General features: G+C 45.2%; 1 protein-coding gene across 1 annotated transcript in view; it reads left to right on the forward strand.

The window, feature by feature from the left end:
* Positions 1–19,543, forward strand: part of LOC126483993 (uncharacterized) — a 366,871-nt gene that overhangs the window by 320,078 nt on the left and 27,250 nt on the right. Inside the window, exon 6 of the mRNA XM_050107299.1 lies at positions 18,128–18,451. Within this exon, the coding sequence (XP_049963256.1) occupies positions 18,128–18,451 (324 nt within the window). The remainder of the gene's footprint in view (positions 1–18,127; positions 18,452–19,543) is intronic.

A 19,543-nucleotide genomic window follows, 5' to 3' on the forward strand; every position in this document is an offset into this window, starting at 1 on the left:
CCTAGCGTTTGCCACGACTCTTGAAATACCTCGGTCTAAGAAAAATAACACTTAACTATATCTGCAACCAGGTAGGAGAGTACTGTTATCAAATCACCAGATAAATACGTGAGATAATACCACTAACAGATCACTCTAAGTAATCGACAAGGTATCAGCATTGTGGACAGTTGTATTATGAAAGCTACCATAGAGTGAATTAAAAAAGGAACAAAGGTCACTTTAGTTCCTGTGTTACATCGTAAAAATCTCTGAAATGGTGGTACGACCTCGATACAACACGCAGTGACAATAATGTATTGAGTACCAGCTTAGATTAACGCTTTTGTGGACAGGATGTAGCAAGTTTCCTATCGTCGCGAACAGATGCATTGCCCAGTCAGCTATTCGAGAACGTCACGTTTCATTATCATTTTTCGAATGTAAGAAGTTTTAACTTTATCTTGTGTAATAAAATACTGCTCTCTAAAACTGATTACTTCTATTCTCTTTGCTTCCTGACTCAAAATATCGTTTATTTCAAAACTTACAGAAGAACGAGACTTTTTAAAATATATCCTTTAAAGGAATCATCAGAAAAAGTGAAGTTAAAAGAGACTGCTGAACTATAGTCACATACGTAAACGACTGCGATGGCTGACGAATGAATACACGTCAGTCAAGTGCGAAGAAACAACTTGCACTCATCATCATTTTCACTGAGAGGTACTGGGTACACTTCTGGAATATATCACACGATTAATCTGACACGTGACGCTTGTAAACTACTGGCCCAAATAATATATACAGAAGTACAAGTTAAAATTGAAAACGAACCGAATGAAGATTGGTTTAATTTCAGGGGGGAAAAATGTACCAGAAAAACAAATCTGATATTGCACTTGGCACTGATACGCAGAATGAAGAAAAATCAGGTTACCTTCCTCGCGTTTCTTCACCTAGAGGAAGCCTTCGACAATTCTTGGATTGGAGCTAAAGTACGGAGGCAAACTGTCATCATCATCGTGCAGGGGTATACAATCATAATCATCATCTTCATCGTCGTCGTTGTCGTCGTCATCGTCGACACAGTACAGACTCAGTTTCCCGGATACTGTTAAAGAGCCTCTTCCACTTCCTCCTGTCCATGTACCACCTGTCACGGATAATATCATCCGTTGTCCTTCTCCTGGCAGCGAGGTCATCCTTGATCATGTCCAATCAAAGGTTTCTGGGCCTTCCTGCAGAACTTTTGTTCCAACTCTCTTCCCATATTTATTCGGACTGTTCTTGTAGGCTCCAACCTAATTACATGCCCGTACCAAGGTAGTCTAGACGTACTGATCCAGTGTAAAAGAGCTGCCTTGGCTCCAGCTTTCTTCCTCATCTAGCACTTGCAGAGGTCACTGACCGGGTCTGCCGAGTGCTGTTGTGAAGCGGGGTGCACTCAGCCCTTGTGAGGCAAAGTAAGGAGCTACTGGAATGAGAAGTAGCGGCACCGGGTCGCGAAAACTGGCAACGGTCGGGAGAGTGGTGTGCTGTCCATATGCCCCTCCGTATCCGCATCCTCTGACGCCTAAGGGCTGTGTATGACACGGCGGCCGGTCGGTGCCGTTGGGGCTTCGAGGCCTGTTCGGTCGATGTTTGTTTGTATTGTTGAACTTGTACTCTGAGGAAGCTATGGACGAGGTGAAAGGACTGCAGTGCTATGGTCGCCAGACGACGCAGCCAGCCGTTCTGGCCTAGTGTAAGGAACGCTTTGAATGTCTGTTGAAAGGAATGGCAGAACATGGCTTGCGGATGAAAAACAATGAGCAAAGGTGATGATGAGTAGGAGAAAGCAGAGAAAGTAATTGCTTAACTACAGGACTTTGACTGGCACAATGTTGGAGGAAGTGAAAAAATTCTTCTGTCTAGTAACAAGGGTTAGGCAGGATGGCCGAACCGAGCGAGGTGGCTCAGTGGTTAGACACTGGACTCGCATTCGGGAGGACGACGGTTCAATCCCGCGTCCGGCCATCCTGATTTAGGTTTTCCGTGATTTCCCTAAATCACTCCAGGCAAATGCCGGGACGGTTCCTCTGAAAGGGCACGGCCGACTTCCTTCCCCATCCTTCCCTAATCCGATGGGACCGATGACCACGCTGTCTGGTCTCCTTCCCCAAACCAACCAACCAACCAGGATGGCCGAAGCAAGAAAGTTATCAGAGGTAGACTGCCACAAGCGAAGAGAGCTGTCTTCAATAAAATATTTCAATATGGAAGAAGACGTTCATGAATGTGCCCATATAGAACTCAACGTGAGACGTGAACCATCACACTTCTGGAGAGGAAGAAACCATAATCATTTGAAACGTTGATCTATCGAAAAATGTTACAAATTAAGATAGCAGGTGAAGTATGAAATGAGGAAGTGTTAAAAACAATAGGCTATGAGATACACTTAATTCTATGGCAAATTCTTACCAAAGGAAGGGATGTGTTACTGGGATGTCTGCTGCTGCATCCAGGAGTAGTCAACTTTGTGCTAGACGAAGGGAAAATATTAGTAGCAGATGAAGAGTAGAATATGCAAGACAGACTGCAGAGGGTACAGTGTGTACTAGTTACGTCGAGAAGAGAATGTTGGCTCAAAGAAGGAAAACACTAACCAGGAAAGTACTTGGGCTCGAACAAACACAAATACACCGAAATCGTGTGAGAAATAATGTAAAGGTCTCTTATTGCACTAGTGATACATCTGCAAAACTCTGCAGTCGTCCGTTAGAGGCCTCTACGTATGTCATTCCGCATTGCACACTGACCTCCCGGTACGCCAGTCGGGACCAGCAGGGACGGTGCAGTGTGCCTCTGAAGTTGCGTTTTGTGACATTATTTGTGTATTGAAGCGTCAGGTGGCTCGGCGATTGGTTGAGATGAAGTTACGAAGAACCCTTCTTCGTGAAGATGGTATTGGTGTAGAAGAATCATTCGCATGTTTTCTGGTATCTATCACAGTGCAGAAGATGACGAAACAACATCTGAAGACGTTTTTTCTGTCAGTTTTGAATCCACATTTGTCGAGAAAGTCATTAGTACTTTGTGACTCCTGGTCTGGACATAAGGATGAACGAGTACTACTGGAAGCATCTGGCGGAAAACATGTAGATTTAAAAATCATTCCTCCTAAAACTACAAAATATGCACAACCTCTGGACGTGTATTTCTTCAGGCAATATAAAATATATGACAAGAGAATAACAGACTTCATTAAACTACTTTCCAGTAATATGCAGCCCAAATTGCACAACAGAGTCTTTATCATGAATATGCATTCTGTCATTTACAATCAGTTATCTGCGGGAGTATACAGACGAATGCTTCGTTACGCGTGGCAGAGCGCTGGCTACGATATTGGTGAACCAGTGAACAACTTCAAAAGTGTCATTGATGTGTCGTTCAACACTGGTATTATAGAATGTGCAAATATGCTATGCGATCAACTTGCATTTCTTCACTGTGCATTTTGCAGTCATTCGTATTGCTCGGAGCATTTTATTGACATTCCGCATTTACATTTACAGTTAAGATTGCTGCATTGCGTATGGCGTCTACAATTACATCTACAGTGATATCTAGAGCATGACTGCAGAGTTTTGCAGAAAAACGACACCCACCAGCACATTCAGAGCTACATAATGGTCCTGTAACCAAACGTTCATACAGATCTGTTTGTTCGAGCCCAAGTACTTTCCTGGTAAGTACAAAATCAAAGCAGTCATATACTGATGACGTAAGAGAATAATAGGCCAGGAAGTTTCGATCTCCTGATCATTACAAATCATCATCGGGTTGTGTCTGGGCAATGTCGTACCATATTTAATCGTTTGACGACAAGAATGACGTATTTCTGGCGGAAGGTCATTTCTAGGATGGAATCAAGAGGCTGAAAGTATGATTTTGCAGTTTCTGAACTTTAAAGAGTGAAAGTGGTTCTGGAAGGTATAGTCACACGCCAGTCACCATTGTCTAACAGTGAAAAGCGAGAGATTCGCTGCACTGTAGTTCGTCTAACCGTTGGTAAAGTAAGCGGTTTCTCGCAGCGACACCTGTCATTAGGTTGTTGCCCGAAGCATTTAACTATGGTGGTACCAGTTTTCTCCGAATCGCATCTAGATGAAAATAAACCCTCTCAACGAAGTGCGGCTATAGCTTGCTAAATAAATTGTTTGTATCATACGTTCTTATGTGCAGAAAGTGCGACAACAAATTGATATTCTTTCCTTTTTATCCATTGTTCAGCGCAGTTACGAGTGCGATACTTTGCAAAATAGTCTGTTAAAATTCACTGCGGAAAATATGACAAATCCGCGAACTCGTGCAACATTTTTCTATATCTTGAAAAAGGAAAGAGCCTTTTCCATCCTTCACCCCCCCCCCCCACCCACCCAGCCACCCACTCACAGTTTCATTTCACTTCTCGCTCCTCACCTTCCCCCCCTCCCCTCTAACTCACTGCTATATACATATGTCCAGTCGTGATGGTTTCCCCTCCCCTACAAAAAAGAAAGAAAAAAACCTCCGCCTGCCGGAGTGGCCGCGCGGTTAAAGGCGCTTCAGTCTGGAACCGCACGACCGCTACGGTCGCAGGTTCGAATCCTGCCTCGGGCATGGATGTGTGTGATGTCCTTAGGTTAGTTAGGTTTAAGTAGTTCTAAGTTCTAGGGGACTTATGACCACAGCAGTTGAGTCCCATAGTGCTCAGAACCAAAAAAACCTCCATCGCTATTTCTTCTCTACTCTTACACAGTACATAAATACACAGAAACATAATTAAATAGAATTACACACATACAATGTTGTAATCTGAAAAAAGAAATGTAGGTCAAAGACAAAGTAGTGGGAAGATTATGTTGGCAACATTACAAAACACAAACAACAACATATACTAGCAGTACAAAAACAAACAGAATACAGTGGCGTGCATAAAAGTGTGTTGTAAAAAGCATAAGAAATGCATAGTGCTGCAGAACAGCTAAAAATTAGACCAAAATTATCAGTGTCTAACACAGAAAAACAACGATGTGCTAGCAGATGGCATTTCCCGATGTAAGCGAGAAATTAGCCAAATAATCACCGTTAAGTATAACTCACATATTCTTTTAAAGAACTGTTTTTCGATATAAAAGCGAATCAAAATGTAAATAACTTAATTACAGGAGACTGATGATGCTTTACGTCAATAAAGTGAAACGCGGCTGTTGAAAAAATCACGCATTTTTGAAGCTTCCACGACAGAACAAAAATACCCTCAAGGATTATAAAGCAACTACGGACACTGTGGCCACACAAATGAAGAACTTGAACACTACCCTGCAGTTCAGAGATAAAGTCCGCAATATGTACTGTAGAAAACATTGCCGTGCCCGCGAGCGCACGAGGAAATTTTAAAATCTCAAGACCTCTCGCACGAAAAATTTTAAACCTTTTCAGAAGCGACTAGTGAGTCTTACATCCGCAAGGTGCTTTCTCACGTAGACCACAAACAACAGGTTCACTGAGACCAAGACGGCGTCTGCCCATATACAGCAATATGTCGTTGGAAAAACCACGTAAATCCAATTTTTTTTTTACATATCACTACTAAAATTACCTATCAGTCTGCACTATACAGCTCTCGCTTACACACTGATCCCTCTGGCATGTTACAAAATGCCAGTTACATTATGATTTACAGGTAAATCTTGAATATGTCGCTCCAGTCCCAAGCGAAGGCTTTTGAATAAATGAAATCTATGTTAAAAGTATTGTTATTAAAACATACTGTTACCACAAGTCGTATCTATCACCACGGACTAGAATTTGGTCAGCTTTTAGGTGATGTCCTTAGTGTTTTGCCCTTTTGAAACATATCTACACATTTTTATAGCCAAACAATCAACATAGACGTCACCCTTAATTATTGAAAACTATGAAAGATCATTATATATCTACAAATTCTTACACTGATTCCTTATGATAAACTGCTGTTAAATTCATTGACTTTCAAACTATTTTTACATAAGTTAACTTTTCAGTCATCAGAATGAACATTCTATCTCGTTACTAAAATTGTGTTTGTTTAATAAAAATTCAGGTAATGTATTTCGGAAGCGCTGGTCAAATGCTGTTAGTGGACACTTCATTTATTATGTAAACAAGAAAGGTAGAGTTACGTCTTCATTCTACATCTGCATTTACATCTATACTCTGCAACCCACTGTGAAGTTCATGGCACGTTACGTCCCAATGTATCAGCTTTTATGGTTTTTTCACATTCCACTAACTTATGGAGCACGGGAAGAGAGCTTTCTCAAATGCCTCCGTGCGTGCTGTAATTAATCTAATCTTGTCTTCACGACCCCCACGGGAGCGATACGAAGGAGTTCTATACCTATCTAGAATCATTTAATGCGCGTTCATGAAGCTTTGTAAGTAGCTTTCTAGGGATAGTTTAGGTCTATCTTGAAGAGTCTGTGAGTTCATTTTGTTCAGCATCTCTGTCAGACTCTCCACGGGACACACAGACCTGTGACCATTCGTACTGTCCTTCTCTGTATACGTTCAGTAAACCCCGTTAGTCCTCCTTTCTGGTACAGGTCCCAATTCTTGAACAGTGTTCTAGGATGGGTCGAATGAGTGATTTGTAGGCAAGCTCGTTTGTAGACTGAATGCATTTGCATAATATTTTACTAATAAACGCCGGCCGCGGTGTCCGTGCGGTTCTAGGCGCTGCAGTCCGGAACCGCGGGACTGCTACGGTCGCAGGTTCGAATCCTGCCTCGGGCATGGATGTGTGTGATGTCCTTAGGTTAGTTAGGTTTAAGTAGTTCTAAGTTCTAGGGGACTGATGACCTACGATGTTAAGTCCCATAGTGCTCAGAGCCATTTGAACCATTTGAACTAATAAACGGACGTCCGCTACCTGCGTTACCTGCCACTGAGCCTGTGTCATCATTCCATTTCATATCCCTACAAAGTGTTACACCCGGCTATTTACATGAGCTGACCAATTATAAATGTGACTCGTTGATAACTAGTCGTTTTTTGCGTTTGGTGTAGCGCACAATTTTACGTTTCTGAATATTTAATGCAAGCTGTCAATCTTTCCACCACTTTGAAACCTTATCAAGATCTGATAATATTTGTACAGCTCCTTTCAGGCAGTAATTCATTATAGATAACAGCATCATCAGAGAAAAGTCTGAGATTACTATTAACATTGAACGCAAGGTCATTAGTATACTACATGGACATCGAGAGTCGTAACACACTTGTCCGGGAGCACACCTGAAGCTAATTCTACGTCTCACGATGACTCTCCATCCAAAAGAGCTTGCTACATCCATTCTACTAAAATAACCCAGAGTTCAGTCACAAATTTCGCTTGACTCACCATACGATCGCAATTTGATCACAAATGTACACTATGTGGTCAAAATTATCCGGACACCTGGCTGAAAATGACTTACAAGATCGTGGCGCCCTCCATCCGTCATGCTGGAATTCAATATGGTGCTGGCCCACCCTTAGCCTTGATAACAGTTTCCACTCTCGCAGGCATACGTTTAATCAGGTGCATTTCCTAAAAGGTTACATGGAAATGAAGTCCCTTGCTTCTTGACAGAGCGTAGGGGAACGATGCGGGAGACCCGCACCGCCGTACTAGGCAAGGTCCTAATGGAGGTGGTTTGCCGTTGCCTTCGTCCGACCGTAATGGGAATGAATGATGATGATGAAGACGACACAACAACGCCCAGTCATCTTGGGGCAGGTGAAAATCCCTGACCCCGCCGGGAATCGGACCCGGGAAGCAAGAATGCTTCCGCGAAACCACGAACTGCAGACAAAAAGACATTCTAATTCATTTAACGGAAATATTTTCCCTAATAATCGATGTTAGGTAAATATAACTGTGTCTCAGGAGTGAGTTTGTTCGATTTTGTGGACTTTTAGAAGGTGCTGCCCTACTGACTGGTCATGAAGCTTTCCTTTTTGTCTCATAACTGTTCATGGATATTGAAGCTAGAATGAGATTTTCACTCTGCAGCGGAGTGTGCGCTGATATGAAACTTCCTGGCAGATTAAAACTGTGTGCCCGACCGAGATTCGAACTCGGGACCTTTGCCTTTCGCGGGCAAGTGCTCTACCACTGAGCTACCGAAGCACGACTCACGGCCGGTACTCACAGCTTTACTTCTGCCAGTACCTCGTCTCCTACCTTCCAAACTTTACAGAAGCTCTCCTGCGGGAGAGCTTCTGTAAAGTTTGGAAGGTAGGAGACGAGGTACTGGCAGAAGTAAAGCTGTGAGTACCGGCCGTGAGTCGTGCTTCGGTAGCTCAGTGGTAGAGCACTTGCCCGCGAAAGGCAAAGGTCCCGAGTTCGATTCTCGGTCGGGCACACAGTTTTAATCTGCCAGGAAGTTTGATATTGAAGCTTTTATTTGAGTACACTATAGACAGTACAACATGAGTATCATATGGACAAGGGAGGTAATGTGCGTTTTAATGGAGCTAATTTTAGCCGCGTCCATTTTTGTAAATAAATTGTGTGGTTTGCGAGCTAGATACAGCCATCAGCTGCACTGGGAAGCGGTGCAGACTCAAATTACGTTAACCAGCATGTCCCATGCAGACGCTGTCTGTCTCTCGTGCGGTTGGATTTCCCGTCCGCGTCCAAGTCGATGTCAACTGCCTTTCCTGATCCAGGACAGCCTTACATCATGGAATGCCTTTAAACAGCCATTTGCCTGGGAGTTCCACGCGCACTAACGTATCAGTGTACCTGCTGCCCCCCTGACAGCTGTGGTTTACTTCTCAACCAGTTCATCCCGCCAATGGCAGAGGCTCAGTTGTCGTCTGCAGCTGCGACACGCTACCTCCTCACAAACTATGCCCGTCTATGTCCAGACACGCTCAGTCTGTAAAACCCATTTGCACAAAAATGGTTCAAATGGCTCTGAGCACTATGGGACTTATCTGCTATGGTCACCAGTCCCCTAGAACTTAGAACTACTTAAACCTAACTAACCTACGGACATCACACACATCCACGCGCAAGGCAGGTTCGAAACTGCGACCGTAGCGGTCGCGCTGTTCTAGACTGTAACGCCTAGAACCGCCCGGCCACTCCGGCCGGCCCCCATTTGCACAGCTGCGCCACCCTTGCTATAGTATTTGTGGTGTCACCGCCAGACACCACATTTGCTAGCTGGTAGCCTTTAAATCGGCCGCGGTCCGTTAGTATACGTCGGACCCGCGTGTCGCCACTATCAGCGATTGCAGACCGAGCGCCGCCGCACTGCAGGTCTAGTCTAGAGAGACTCCCTAGCACTCGCCCAGTTGTACAGCCGACTTTGCTAGCGATGGTTCACTGACTATTTACGCTCTCATTTGCAGAGACGACAGTTTAACCTAGCCTTCAGCTACGTCAATTGCTACGACCTAGCAAGACGCCATATCCAGTTACTACACTCCTGGAAATGGAAAAAAGAACACATTGACACCGGTGTGTCAGACCCACCATACTTGCTCCGGACACTGCGAGAGGGCTGTACAAGCAATGATCACACGCACGGCACAGCGGACACACCAGGAACCGCGGTGTTGGCCGTCGAATGGCGCTAGCTGCGCAGCATTTGTGCACCGCCGCCGTCAGTGTCAGCCATCAGTGTGGGATCCGTACCAGGTCGGGTTGACGAAAGAGATAGAGAAGATCCAAAGAAGAGCGGCGCGTTTCGTTACCGGGTTATTTGGTAACCGTGATAGCGTTACGGAGATGTTTAATAAACTCAAGTGGCAGACTCTGCAAGAGAGGCGCTCTGCATCGCGGTGTAACTTGCTCGCCAGGTTTCGAGAGGGTGCGTTTCTGGATGAGGTATCGAATATATTGCTTCCCCCTACTTATACCTGCCGAGGAGATCACGAATGTAAAATTAGAGAGATTAGAGCGCGCACGGAGGCTTTCAGACAGTCGTTCTTCCCGCGAACCATACGCGACTGGAACAGGAAAGGGAGGTAATGACAGTGGCACGTAAAGTGCCCTCCGCCACACACCGTTGGGTGGCTTGCGGAGTATCAATGTAGATGTAGATCTAGCCAGTTTGCCGTGGCATACGGAGCTCCATCGCAGTCTTTAACACTGGTAGCATGCCGCGACAGCGTGGACGTGAACCGTATGTGCAGTTGACGGACTTTGAGCGAGGGCGTATAGTGGGCATGCGGGAGGCTGGATGGACGTACCGCCGAATTGCTCAACACGTGGGGCGTGAGGTCTCCACAGTACATCGATGTTGTCGCCAGTGGTCGGCGGAAGGTGCACGTGCCCGTCGACCTGGCACCGGACCGCAGCGACGCACGGATGCACGCCAAAACCGTAGGATCCTACGCAGTGCCGTAGGGGACCGCACCGCCACTTCTCAGCAAATTAGGGACACTGTTACTCCTGGAGTATCGGCGAGGACCATTCGCAACCGTCTCCATGAAGCTGGTCTATGGTCCCGCACACCGTTAGGACGTCTTCCGCTCACGCCCCAACATCGTGCAGCCCGCTTCCAGTGGTGTCGCGACAGGCGTGAATGGAGGGACGAATGGAGACGTGTCGTCTTCAGCGATGAGAGTCGCTTCTGCCTTGGTGCCAATGATGGTCGTATGCGTGTTTGGCGCCGTGCAGGTGAGCGCCACAACCAGGACTGCATACGACCGAGGCACACAGGGCCAACACCCGGCATCATGGTGTGGGGAGCGATCTCCTACACTGGCCGTACACCACTGGTGATCGTCGAGGGGACACTGAATAGTGCACGGTACATCCAAACCGTCATCGAACCCATCGATCTACCATTCCTAGACCGGCAAGGGAACTTGCTGTTCCAACAGGACAATGCACGTCCGCATGTATCCCGTGCCACCCAACGTGCTCTAGAAGGTGTAAGTCAACTACCCTGGCCAGCAAGATCTCCGGATCTGTCCCCCATTGAGCATGTTTGGGACTGGATGAAGCGTCGTCTCACGCGGTCTGCACGTCCAGCACGAACGCTGGTCCAACTGAGGCGCCAGGTGGAAATGGCATGGCAAGCCGTTCCACAGGACTACATCCAGCATCTCTACGATCGTCTCCATGGGAGAATAGCAGCCTGCATTGCTGCGAAAGGTGGATATACACTGTACTAGTGCCGACATTGTGCATGCTCTGTTGCCTGTGTCTATGTGCCTGTGGTTCTGTCAATGTGATCATGTGATGTATCTGACCCCAGGAATGTGTCAATAAAGTTTCCCCTTCCTGGGACAATGAATTCACGGTGTTCTTATTTCAATTTCCAGGAGTGTATGTCTTCTGAACAGATAATATTGTGACTCATGTACCGTCAAGAGCGACGTTTATCATTAATGGAACAAAGTTATGTATGAAACTAATTACGTCCGCTTTCTGAATTCTAATTCCTTGTCATGTTCCAGACCTCACGTCAGTATAGTCCTTCCCTCCTCACGCCAGTCTGCGTGAGCTAAAACGCGTGCATTTCGGCCTCCTCTAGTAACACGGTGTTGGCTCTTCGGCCAACACAACAGTATTCATGGCAGATACTTTGACCATGAGATTGCTGTTGTTGGTGTTACTTTCGGCACACTAATAGCAACATCTTACAGGATCTTATTCAGTTTCCTTTGAGTCATCATTTTTTTTATCTGATGCATCCCGCCACGAATCCCTTTTTTCTGTTAACATCTCAGAGTAGGAACTGCAGCCTACGTTCCTAATTATTTGCTGATGCATCCCGCCGCGCGAAATTTAACCGACAGGAAGAAGATACTATGATATGCAAATGATTAGCTTTTCAGAGCATTCACACAAGGTTGGCGCCGGTGGCGACACCTACAATGTGCTGACACGAGGAAAGTTTCCAACCGATTTCTCATACACAAACAGCAGATGACCGGCGTTGCCGGGTGACACGTTGTTGTGATGCCTCGTGTAAGGAGCAGAAATGCGTACCATCAAGTTTCCGACTTTAATAAAGGTCGGATTGTAGCCTATCGCGACTGCGGTTTATCATATAGCGACATTGCTGCTCGCGTTGGTCGAAATCCAATGACTGGTAGCAGAATATGGAATCAGTTGGTTCAGGAGGGTAATACGGAACGCCGTGCTGGATCCCAACGGCCTCGTATCACTAGCAGTCGAGATGACAGGCATCTTATCCGCATGGCTGTAACAGATCGTGCAGCCACGTCTCGATCCTTGGGTCAACACATGAGGACGTTTGCAAAACAACAACCATCTGCACGAACAGTTCGACGACGTTTGCAGCAGCATGGACTATCAGCTCGGAGACCATGGCTGCGGTTACCCTTGACGCTGCATCACAGACAGGAGCGCCTGCGATGGTGTACTCAACGACGAACCTGGGTGCACGAATGGCAAAACGTCATTTTTTCGGATGAATCCAGGTTCTGTTTACAGCATCATGATGGTCGCATCCGTGTTTGGCGACATCGCGGTGAACGCACATTGGAAGCGTGTATTCGTCATCGCCATACTGGCGTATCACCCGGCGTGATGGTATGGGGTGCCAGTGGTTACACGTCTCGGTCACCTTTTGTTCGCATTGACGGCACTTTGAACAGTGGACGTTACATTTCAGATTTTTTACGACCCGTGGCTCCACCCTTCATTCGATCCCTGCGAAGCCCTACATTTCAGCAGGATAATGCACGACTTCATGTTGCAGGTCCTGTACGGGCCTTTCTGGATACAGAAAATGTCCGACTGCTGCCCTGGCCAGCACGTTCTCCAGATCTCTCACCAACTGAAAACGTCTTGTCAATGGTGGCCGAGCAACTGGCTCGTCACAATACGCCAGTCACTACTCTTGATGAACTGTGGTATCGTGTTGAAGCTGCATGGGCAGCTGTACCTGTACACGCCATTCAAGCTCTGTTTGACTCAATGCCCAGGCGTATGAAGGCCGTTATTACGGCCAGAGGTGGTTGTTCTGGGTACTGATTTCTCAGGAGCTATGCACCCAAATTGCGTGAAAATGTAATCACATGTCATTTCTAGTATAATATATTTGTGCAATGAATATTCGTTTATCATCTGCATTTCTTCTTGGTGTAGCAATTTTAATGGCCAGTAGTGTATTTACTGGATGTATTCCAGTCTCTGTCTTCCTCTACAGTTTTTACTTTCTACACCTCCCTCTAACTACCATACAAGTTATTCCTTGATGTCCTAACAGGTCCTATCAGCCTCTCCCTTCTTCTTGTTAGTGTTTTCCATATATTCGTTTCTCGCCAATTATGCAGAGAACCTCGTCTTTCCTTAGTCCACCTAGTTTTCACCATTCTTCTGCAAGACCACATGTCAAATGCTTCGATGCTCTTCTGTTCTGGTTTTCACACAGGCCACGTTTCACTACTGTACGATAGTGTGCTCCAAATGTAGGGTAAGTCCGTATAAATGACATAACATTTCGTTTTTAGGTTCTTATTGCTTCATAAACCATGATGTTAAATAAAATTTGTATCAGGACAGTGCCTCATTCACTTGTAAGTTTCGATATCTTGGTGTCATGTTTTTAAATTAATACAAACCATAACTTTTTACATTCTTGTAAAAAGTGCATAATATGTGGTTTTAGAACGATGTCGGGGGTAAAATGACATAGGAGTACGAAAAAGGAAGAAATTCAGATAAACATTAGATATTTAATATCTTAATAGATTTGTACTTAACAAATAAATCACTATTCCTGAAAAAATTTTTCAGCAGCTTCAGTTAAGGTTCTTCAGTTCAGTCGTACATAAAGTGAAGACTGAAGGTAGAATTACGAATGTGAATCCATGAAACAACAAAGTTAATTCCGTTTTTGAAAAAAAAATAATAATTCGCACCAATCCTATCTATTTGCGGGTACCACAAATAATGTTTCTGGTTTGTGGCTTACTCCAGCACTTTCAGTGTGTGGGCTGACAACCGGTGTTCTCCGGGTTTTGAATGCAATTATAGTTCTAAGCAGTACAAACATTGACAATCTTCGGGAGCATCATTGCTGTCACCAAAAAAGGTCTCTTTTGTACAATATTTCCCTTCTAAAATTAAGTTTCCTCTTTGCTTTTCTCGGCTATTTGGACTGCAAGTTGTCTCACCTCTTTCATTGTCATACCAACCATGCGCGATTCCAACAGTTTCAGGTGGTGTACCAATTAACGCTCCAATGCAGTGTTGAAAGTTGGCTGGAACCTACCCAGTCCTTTCTGAACACCACTGAACATTTTGTTCGTTTTCCTAGTTCGTCTTCTATGCATAGCCTGAGGAACTGCGGGTGCTTTCGACGCCCGCAGTCATCCCATGTCACCTCTTGTAACAACATCTATAGCCTACTGTGTCTGCACCGAATCCCAAGACTGTCTTGACGCTTTCCTGCCATCTGAAAGGGGAAATTCACCTACTGTACTTATATCTGGCCTACGAAAATTCATTGCATTTGCGCATCATTACACATTTATTAATTCGTGTCTAATGTTTCGTTTTATTCAATTTATTATACCTACTAAATTTAAACACATACGTAAAATACATAGCTTAATTAATTAATTAGTATCAAAGATCACAGAGAAAAGAAATAGAGTCCACATCTGGATGACATGACGTGTCATTTTACCCTGACAGTCACTGTGGCCTGAAACGCCTTCTTTGATTCCTTCGAGAAACGTTCAACTACCTCGTCCTCTAGCAGGACAGTCTACCTCTCAAAACATAGTTAAAAGTATGTTTTACGAAATAACTTGTACTTTTCTCAAACATTTAATTACCTGCAATACTAATGACTGAATATATGTGAATAAAAGTAAAAATGTTGGATACTTACCTGTAAGTTTTTCGTTCGCAGTACCAAGACGAAAGCTGGCAGCTCTTCGCTATATATGTAGGAACAGGTTTGCCGATCGACCTTTCTATACAGCTTAGTGCAGGTGTTGCCACTCAACTGGTTTCGTCCATAACCTTGCTGTGTCACTTTACCCGGGTATGTCATTATAGCCTGACTTCCTCTACATTCTCAGATATATCTCCCGCAACTTAAGGCCTATCTTTGATACTAGTAGACTTCTCTTGGCCAGGAATACCCATTGTGGCGGTGCTCGTCTGCTGTTTGTGTCCTCTTTGCTTCGTTCATCTTGGGTTACTTTACTGCCTATGCAGCAGAATTCCTTAACTTCGTCTACTTCGTGATCCGCAATTCTGATGTTAAGTTTCTCGCTGTTCTCAATTCTGCTACATCTCGTTATAAATGTGAAGGTGATTTTTTTTTTTTCTCATACAGCAAGACTCGACGTCGCTACGCATTACTTCGTAACGCGACGTTACTATTCACTACTTGTGTAACATATGACCTTGTACTTTATGTTGCAGTCTCCTGTATACTCTCAGATATGTTATCAACGGAAATTTGAATCATAACAAATACGATCAAGAACAACGAGTTCGTGATGAATCTTCCGCGTGCTGTTGCCTCAAAATGGCATACTTTCCCCACGCAGGAGTTACAACACGAAAATAACTAAATATGAAAATCCTTTAACGAATATGAGGTTTTCTGTCATTTAATTACAACAAATCGTCCCAATAAGGATGAGTTTCCGAGAGGTCCTCAATCTGCTGGAGCTTAGAAGCAGCATATATTCATAGGACATAAATTGTAAAACACAACAAATATGTGCTTCAACTGAAAACGACGAAATCCAGTATGGCGTCTTCGAGGATCTACTTGTGACGTAGAGCGTCTTCCTGTCTCTTATTGGTTCAACGTATCGTGGCACGTCGCCGAAAAATCGTGGAACGTATGTTCTTTCTGTGCATCACTGCCTTCACAATGTGAAATAGCAGGAAGTGACATCATAAATTTCGTCTTTCTACATTTTACTGTCAGTCCATGTTCCGTACTCATTAGACTGTTCTTTTCATTCAACAGAAGGAACTTGCCCCCCTTCTTGCAGCGGTTTACCGTAGGTCTCTAGAAGAGCGTAGCGTTCCAAAAGGTTGGAAAAGGACACAGGTCATCCCCGTTTTCAAGAAGGGACGTCGAACAAATGTGCAGAACTATAGACCTATATCTCTAACGTCGATCAGTTGTAGAATTCTGGAACCACGTATTATGTTCGAGTATAATGACTTTTCTGGAGACTAGAAATTTATTCTGTAGGAATCAGCATGGGTTTCGAAAAAGACGATCGTGTGAAACCCACATCGCGCTATTCGTCCACGAGACTCAGAGGGCCATAGACACGGGTTCCCAGGTACATGCCGTGTTTCTTGACTTCCGCAAGGCGTTTGAAACAGTTCCCCACTGTCGTTTAATGAACAAAGTAAGAGCATATGGACTATCAGACAATTGTGTGATTGGATTGAAGAGTTCCTAGATAACAGATCGCAGCATGTCATTCTCAATGGAGAGATGTCTTCCGAAGTAAGAGTGATTTCAGGTGTGCCGCAGGGGAGTGTTGTAGAACCGTTGCTATTCATAATATATATAAATGGCCTTGTGGATAACATCGGAAGTTCACTGAGGCTTTTTGCGGATGATGATGTAGTAAATCGAAATGTTGTAACAATGGAATATTGTGCTGAAATGCAGGAGGATATGCAACGAATTGACACATGGTGCAGGGAATGGCAACTGAGTCTCAATGTAGACAAGTGTAATGTGCTGAGAATACATAGAAAAAAAGATCCTTTATCATTTAGCTACAATATAGCAGGTCAGCAACTGGAAGCAGTTAATCCCATAAATTATCTGGGCGTAGGCATTAGGAGTGATTTAAAATGGAATGACCATACATAATTAGTCGTCGGTAAAGCAGATGCCAGACTGAGATTCATTGGAAGAAACCTAAGGAAATGCAGTCCGAAAACAAAGGAAGTAGGTTACAGTACACTTGTTCGCCCAGAGCTCGAATACTGCTCAACGATGTGGGATCCGTACCAGATAGGGTTGATAGAAGAGATAGAGAAGATCCAACGGAGAGCAGCGCGCTTCGTTACAGGATCATTTAGTAATCGCGAAAGCGTTACGGAGATGATAGATAAACTCCAGTGGAAGACTCTGCAAGAGAGACGGTCAGTAGCTCGGTACGGGCTTTAGTTGAAGTTTCGAGAACATACCTTCACCGAGGAGTTGGTTCAATTGGCTCTGAGCACTATGGGACTAAACTTCTATGGTCATCAGTCCCCTAGAACTTAGAACTTCTTAAACCTAACTAACCTAAGGACATCACAAACATCCGCCGCGCGGGATTAGCCGAGCGGTCTAAGGCGCTGCCGTCATGGAATGTGCGGCTGGTCCCGGTGGAGGTTCGAGTCCTCCCTCGGGCATGAGTGTGTGTGTTTGTCCTTAGGATAATTTAGGTTAAGTGTTGGGTAAGCTTAGTGACTGATGACCTTAGCAGTTAAGTCCCATAAAATTTTTAAAAAAATCATAAACATCCATGCCTGAGGCAGGATTCGAACCTGCGACCGTAGCGGTCGCGCGGTTCCAGACTGTAGCACCCAGAACCGCTCGGCCACTCCGACCGGCCACCGATGAGTCAAGCAGTATATTGCTCTCTCCTATGTATATCTCGCGAAGAGACCATGAGGATAAATCAGGGAGATTAGAGGCCACACAGAGGCACACCGACAATCTTTCTTTCCACGAATAGTACAAGACTGGAATAGAAGGGGGAACCGATAGAGGTACTCAAGGTACCCTCCGCCACACACCGTCAGGTGGCTTGTGGAGTATGGATGTAGATGTAGATGTAGACTCTGTAATTCTTCTTCACTTTCAATGAGGATAGCAACGTCATCAGCGAATCTTATCAGCGTTAATCCTTTCACCTTGAATTTTAGTTCCACCTTGAACATTCTCTTATTTCCTTCATTGGTTTTTCGATGAACAGATTGAACAGCAGGGTCGAAAGAGTACATCCCTGTCTTACACCCTTTCTTCTACTCCTTCCCCTGCAATCGCAATCCAGTCCCTCAGTCCTCGAGCTCTGAGTGAATAGTTTTCTGTCTTGCTTCGTCTGAGTACTATAGCCATTCACCAGCATAATGGAACAGCTATCTGGTATCCAGGACACTGTGTTGCAGACTGTGCATGCTGTACAAGATGATCAACGGAGAGCCGCTGAGTGGCGGCGTGGCGGAGCGTCGCGACGGCAGCGTCCCCGGCGACGGCGACGCCGAGGACGGCGCCAGGAGGCCGCCCCCGCCGCCGCCCCCGCACTACCGGCGCACCGAGCCACCGGCCGCCCCCGGCCAGGGCCCCAGCGCGCTGCCGCCCACGCCGTGTCCGGCGCGCGTCGAGTACGCCACCCCAGTCTTCGCCAGGAACTACCAGGGCGTCTGGAGATACGTCGTCCAGATCCCCTACGAGGGCTACTTCACTCAGACCGTCGAGGTCGTCCGCTGCCTGTGAGTGACACTTGTGCAACTTGTTCTTCTAGACTTCAGACCAATTTGGGTTTTCGAGAAATGAATAGAATACTCGCCCTACTCTTATTTCAGAGAAAGACAAACCTACATTTATAGCATTTATACCAGGGGCGTTCAATAAGTAATGTAACACTTTTGCTTCCTGATAGCAGTTTGGTTTCATTCAAGAGTCCAATACACCCTATTAACCACACTCTTATGACTACAAAATCCTATTTTTCAACGTAACCTCCGCTAAATCTGACAGCCTTACGCCGCCGCTCTGGGAATGCCTGTACGCCCGCTTGGTACCCCTGTGTTGGTCTACATCTACATCTACATCTACGTGATTACTCTGCTATTCACAATAAAGTGCCTAGCAGAGGGCTCAATGAACCACCTTCAAGCTGTCTCTCTACCGTTCCACTCTCGAAAGGCATGCGGGAAAAAGGAGCAGTTAAATTTTTCTGTGCGAGCCCTGATTTCTTTTATTTTATTGTGATGATTATTTCTCCCTATGTAGGTGGGTGCCAACACAATGTTTCAGCAATCGGAGGAGGAAACTGGTGATTGAAATTTCATGAGTAGATTCCGTCGCAACGAAAAACGCCTTTCTTTTAATGATTGACACTTCAATTCACGTATCATGTCTGTGACACTATATCCCCTATTTCGCGATAGTACAAAACCAGCTGCCCTTCTTTGTACTTTTTCGATGTCATCCGTCAGCCCCACCTGATGCGGATCCTACACCGCACAGCAATACTCCAGAATAGGGCGGACAAGTGTGGTATAAGCAGTCTCTTTAGTAAAACTGTTGCACCTTTTTAAGTGTCGGAGCCAACTTTTTGCTGTATCAGTGGCCTCGCAATTATGCAGCACGTAGTGCTTCCTGCGAGAGTGCATCCTTCATTGGACCAAACAGATGGAAGTCGGAAGTTACGAAATCCAGGGTGTAGGGTGTGTGAGGAAGAACAGTCTAATCATGTTCTGTGAGCTCCTCTCATGTATGCAGATTTGTGTGAGGCCTTGCGTTGTCGTGGAGAAGGAGAATTTCGTTTGCATTTTTGTGGCGACAAACGTGCTCAAGCC

The sequence above is a fragment of the Schistocerca serialis genome, chromosome 6 (genome assembly GCF_023864345.2).
Source record: "Schistocerca serialis cubense isolate TAMUIC-IGC-003099 chromosome 6, iqSchSeri2.2, whole genome shotgun sequence".
NCBI classification, from domain to species: Eukaryota; Metazoa; Arthropoda; class Insecta; order Orthoptera; family Acrididae; genus Schistocerca; species Schistocerca serialis.